General features: G+C 43.8%; 1 protein-coding gene across 2 annotated transcripts in view; it reads left to right on the forward strand.

Moving 5' to 3' along the window:
• CCDC28A (coiled-coil domain containing 28A) overlaps nucleotides 1–3,525 on the forward strand; it is a 13,809-nt gene extending 10,284 nt beyond the window's left edge. The window contains exons 5-6 of one of the 2 annotated variants that reach the window (XM_055137142.1): nucleotides 1,065–1,087; nucleotides 2,959–3,525. In XM_055137142.1, coding sequence (XP_054993117.1) covers nucleotides 1,065–1,087; nucleotides 2,959–3,013 — 78 coding nt within the window. In that variant the 3' untranslated portion in view covers nucleotides 3,014–3,525. Of the gene's footprint in view, nucleotides 1–1,064; nucleotides 1,111–2,895; nucleotides 2,925–2,958 lie in introns of those variants that run through there. The other variant, XM_055137143.1, reaches the window with a different exon arrangement.
• Nucleotides 3,526–5,928: the final 2,403 nt, after the last annotated feature.

A 5,928-nucleotide genomic window follows, 5' to 3' on the forward strand; every position in this document is an offset into this window, starting at 1 on the left:
TCCGCCCCTCTCGGAGAGCCCGGCAAGCTACCGAGAGTATCTCATCTGCACGGCAGAGCTGGCAAGCTACCTGTAGCGTATTTGATATGCCAAAAACAGTAACAATAAATCTCACAATGGAGACATTACTGGTGCCCACTCGAGCAAACTGATGAACAACAGGATGACAGTGCTACAGTGCTACTATTTGACCCTCCCCTTCATATTTCTGGTGATGCGTGCTAGGGATCAACCTGAGAACTGTGTACATGTGAGACGTCTGTTCTACATTGACGTACATCCCTGGCCCCAGGTGAAATCTTTGTAGTTCATAAACGCTTTAAAGATGATATTTGATCACTCATATCATATATGTGGTATTTAGAATAATTGGATGAGGAAATGCAATGATTTAAGGGAGGGGGTGGGAAGGTGTGAGGCGTAGCTCACCCTTGGCCCCAGAGTAGAGGGAGAAGGAAAGAAATAGAATGAAGAGGAAGAGGAGGAGAGGTAGATGAGACGCAGCAGAGGCAGGAGTCAAGGACACGCAGGTCCATGGGTTGTATAAGGAATGGTAGCGCTGTGTCTCCAAACCACTGAGTCAACAACACTGAACTCACAAGATCCAAACTTAATAACCAAATTTAAAAGGTGCCTGTCAAGATGACAGGCTGGGGCTGGGGTGGGCTGGGGTGGGAGGTGGGGGGTAGGAGAGGGAACCTGGGAACACTGGTGGAGGGAAGTTGGCACTGGTGGCAGGATGGGTGATGGGACGTTGTCTGTCAACGTTGTATGTATGTTATTCAGCGTTGTATGAATAACTTTGCAATACAGTTTCGAATAAGAAAAGATTTTGATCACTCGAATAGCAATTTTTTTCTATGGGAAACTATTATTGCAGTTGATTATATTTATATGATTTTTCCCAACCTGAAAGTTTTGGAAAGGTTTTTTTCTCTAGTATTTGCTTTTGCTTATTTATGTAAAGAAAGTGTACTGAAAATTATTTAAGAATGTAAACTTAAGGAGTGGTCTCTTAATGCTATTTGTCTTATAAAAATTAAATTTGTTTTTATGTGTTACAGCTCGAAGAATTGAACTCGTCCATGTATCCTTTGTCTTCTATTAATGGTGAACTTTACAAGTTATAATTTCTTTTTTTCTCCCTTTTTAATTGAGATACCATAATTTACAGTACTGTTAGAGAGTTTTATGTATCCAACATTCCAACACCACACCTACCAGCAGAGTGAAATTATAATTTCTTTCTTTTAAAATAATTTTTTTGGATTTGCATCTGACCTGGCGATGCTCAGAAATTACTCCTGGCTCTGCACTCAGGAATCACTCCTGGAAGTATTCAGGGGACCATATGGGATGCCGGGGATTGAACCTGGGTTGACGATGTGCAAGGCAAATGCCCTACCCACTGCTTTATTGTTCTAGCTTCTGAAATTATGATTTTTAATGAATATTCTCAGTAAACAAAGATACATCCTATTGTTTTCTGGAGAAAACCCTTTGGTTCCAGATGGAATTTTTTAGTTGCTTTTTTGTTTCTGATTGTTTTGCTTTGCTTTGTATTTTTAGATTTTTTTTCTATATATTTTATTTATTTATTTATTTTTTAATTTTTTATTGAGTCACCATGTGGAAAGTTACAAAGTTTTCAGGTTTAAATCTCAGTTATACAATGCTCGAATACCCATCCCTTCACCAGTGCTCATATTCCTAGATTTTTTTTAATTATAAAATTTAGGAGATTTAGAATTAGGCTGTATCACTGTATCACTGTTGTCCTGTTGCTCATCAATTTGCTTGAGTGGGCACTAGTAACGTCTCCATTGTGAGACTTGTTACTGTTTTTGGCATATTGAATACACTTAATTTTCATAAAAATTATTTTGACTCTTTGAGGTTAGAAGGCAGTTGGATATGCAGACATACTATACATAAACTAGTATTAGTTGTTATAGGATTCTCTTAAGGGATTCTCATGTCACATGTCAAATATTCAAGTTTTAGCCTTCAAATGTGTGTATTTTGTAATTCTTAAGTTACTTTAACATAATAATAGGAATAATACGGCATATACAACAGTAAGAAATTATCTTGCCTTCCCCCAAGGATCATCAGGAGTGATCCCTGAGCCAAACCACTGTCTCCCAGACAGATAAAAAATTTCTTAAAAGATCCTGCCTAAATTGAGAGGTAAAGGACATCACGAAAGACCAAGTAACGAGGTCCTAGAAAGAATCTGGGGGCTGGGGGGGAATCTGCTAATAGGGATTGGAGAACGAGAGCTCAATGGTTAGTGCTCATATGAAAAACCTGGATTCAGTCCCCTGTGTCACCCTTGGGCACTGCCAGGGGTGACCTTCCAGTCAGACACTGGGAGTAGTCCCTCAACATTGTCAGGACGGTCCAAATCCCCTCTCCTGCCAGAATATTACTGATCAAATATTGTCTTCGTAAATGAAATGTTTCACTCCAGCCAATTTCTGCATATGCCTCTACTTTGCTCTTTACCATAATTATCCTTGTGTTTAAGTAATTATGAACTCTGTTAAATCCTGGAATTTAGTCTTGATTCAGCAATTACTTGAGGTTTTCAAATACTCCTACTTGACATAGTATCATTTTAAAATTGACTCATCACATCCAGATTTTTTTTGGGGGGGGGGTGGGTGTCACACCTGGCAGTGCTCAGAGGTTACTCCTGGCTCTGTGCTCAGGAATCACTCCTGGGAAGCTCAGGGGACCCTATGGGATGTGGGGGATCAGACCTGGGTCGACTGCATGCAAAGCAAATACCCTGTCCACTGCACTGTCTCTCCAGCCCCACATCCAAGCTTCTTCATAGCATAAAAACAAGAATAGTAACTGACAACTCACTCTCTTCACTCCTGAGTGTAGTGTCCAGAATTTAAAAAGAACTTCTCATTAGAGCCTGGGAATCTTCTTAACGGATGAATTCAGACAGAAGCTGCATTTGGCCGACGCACAAGATGTTCCGAACACTTCTGCCGGCTGAGATGAAGTGCATTTGCTTCCTTGGGGTTCGAGGAGAACAAGCGTTCTTTATTTTTCCAGCTGAATCCAGTAGCAGAATCATCCTCCACAACAAGGAATTAAAAACGATTAGTGCCATGATTTTTTTTTCCGTGTTCTGCTGTGAGTCCATTTGACTTGCTTATGGTTCACCATCTCTGGGGAAGGAGGCGCTGCTGAAGGCTTCCCCAGGAAATGTGATACCGAGGCCGGCTGCTCTGCTTCTTATTGTTGCCTTATGGGTTATACTTGAAATGTCTCGCGCTCAACGCTGTGGATAGGGCTGGCAGATTGAGCCTTCCGGAGCTCACCAAACGTGCTCGAGTGTCGTTCCTAAGTTGATGATGCGCGGGCTTCCTGTGGCAGCCCGCCTGCAGTTTACATTAGACAATCAGTACACGTATGCCGGGGTGTGTGCCAATGGCCAGTGACTATGAAATGAGCTATTAAGTATTTGTGAAATTTGCTATTTTTTAATAAAGTGATTGTTTTCAATTAGTCTCTCTTGCCTGTTTTGAAGAAACGTGTAATCAGTCGAGGGACGTAAGGGTTCAAAGTAAGCACTCGATTGCAAATTTTGGACTTAGATGCATTTAAACGTATAATGAAGAGATTATGAGCTGTAACATTAAACTTTGACTTGAAACCCTGTTCTTTCACTCTTAGCTCTGTTCATAGACATTTACTCAGTTTTCTTCTAGCTTAATTTTTGTTTCAAATCTAGGAAATGAGGTTAACCACCAACTCGCAATGGTGGTTATGAAGAAGTACAAAAATCCATAAAAAATACTCAGCACACATGCTAATAAATGTAATGACTAGTAAACATTAGTTTCATTGCTGCTTTTCAAAGTTTTACTGAAATAATTCGTATATCACAAAATTTAATTTTATTATGTAGCACTGTAGCAAAGTCATTCTGTTGCTCATCAATTTGCTCCAGCGGGCACCAGTAACGTCTTCGTTGTGAGACTTGTTGCTGTTTAAAATATGGCATATCGAATATGCCCCAGGTAGCTTGCCAGGCTCTGCCGTGCAGGCGGGATACTCTCGGTAGCTTGCCTAGTTTGCCAGGCTCTCCGAGAGGGACGAAGGAATTGAACCCGGGTCAGCTGCGTGCAAGGCAAACGTTCTACCCGCTGTGCTATCACTCCTTGGAAATTTATTATACCTTGCAATTTTATTATGTAGTCTGATTTTTTTAATACGGTCATGTTCTTTACATAAAATCATAATATGCAGGCTTTTATGAATTTTCGCATGTTTTCTAGCTGCTTTATCCATGTTGTGGCAGTACTTTTATATTTTAATATATTCCATTGCATGTTATTGTACAGACATAACATTTTGTTTGGATTTGAACATTGTTAAAATAACAGTGTTATTTTTTGGGGGGAGAGGGCACACCTGTGATACTCGGGGATTACTCCTGGCTCTGTGCTCAGGGATCACTCCTGGACTTGGAGGGACCTTACTGGGTGCTAGAGATGGACTGCAGGTTGCCACGAGCAAGGCAAGCACCCTATCCACTGTACTATCGCTCTGGCTGGTGAGAATACCTGTTTTTGTTTCTGTTTTTTTGCTTTTTCGGTCACACCCAGCGATGCACAGGGGTTATTCCTGGCTCATGCACTCAGGAATTACTCTTGGTGGTGCTCGGGGGACCATATGGGATGCTGAGAATTGAACCCGGGTCAGCCGCTTGCAAGGCGCTACCCGCTGTGCTATCGCTCCAGCCCCAAGAGAATACCTTTCTTTATACAGATGCCCACGAGGTGTGGCAGTAGCGCCCTGTGCTCCCCCAATCCTTTCGTGCCATGCTGAGCATCAATCGCTGTGGTACCCTATTCCCCAATGATGCTGCGTATTCATTGTAGGCAATACATTGTTTCCAAACTTAGTACTCCTTTATTTACAAAATTTAAACCATCTCACCCATCTGGTTTTCCACAGCGGTATCAACTCGTTTTCACTGGGGAAAGCAAGTAAATGCTTAACAAAGACATTTTGGGGAGAAACAAACTTATTCGGAAGAGTGACGGTTCCGGTCTCAGAGCCCCCTGCATCATACTAAAACTAGCAATAATAAACGATATTATTGTTGACAATAATAAAATTAAGTATATATTTTTGAGATTTATAGATTTGAAGATTTGAAAAATATATACACCACCTTTTCCTATCACAAATCCTTAATCTTTCTGGCTTGGATGTGGACGTCAGGTCCAAGTCGCTTGGCTCCTTGGACTTCCTGCCCTGGATCCCACCCCAGTTTCCCCGGGGGGTCCCGCCAAAAGCGGGAACTCCAGCAGGGCGGAGGTGGACGCCAGGGCGGGTGCTCTAGAGCGTGGTCAGCGGCCAGGCCAGACTAGCGTCCGGTCCCAGCGTGTGTCCCAGACCGAGGGGCGGGCCGAGGAGCCGCGGGGCGGGGCGGCCCGGGCGCGTCCTCCGGTTTCCAAGGAAACGGCGCGCGCCCGCCCCACCCCTTTCTCAGGCTGCAGACTTGTGTTTCGCGCCAGACTAGACGCGGCCGCGCGGGTCCCGAGTTCGCCGCCACCTCCTGTAGGTAAAAGCTCCGGGTTTGTGGGACTCTACAGGCACAGCGCCCTGGCCGCTTTGGCTTCGCCCTGTAGCCTCGCTTGCCCCAACCCGGCGCTGGGATCCCCCCTCCTTGACCTTGAAGACCCACAGTTCACCGAAAGATTCCCAAAGGCCACACCCGGCAGTGCTCATTGCTCAATCCTGGCTCAGTGCTCTGGAATCACCCCTGGTGTTGCTCGGGAAGACGCTAATGTGGTGCTGGGTATCGAGCAGGGGGTTGGCTGCATGCAAGCAAGTGCCTTATCTTCTGTGCTATCTCTGTGCTCTCCTGCCACACCCTTACACACACACACACAC

Source organism: Sorex araneus, chromosome 4, assembly GCF_027595985.1.
Source record: "Sorex araneus isolate mSorAra2 chromosome 4, mSorAra2.pri, whole genome shotgun sequence".
NCBI classification, from domain to species: domain Eukaryota; kingdom Metazoa; phylum Chordata; class Mammalia; order Eulipotyphla; family Soricidae; genus Sorex; species Sorex araneus.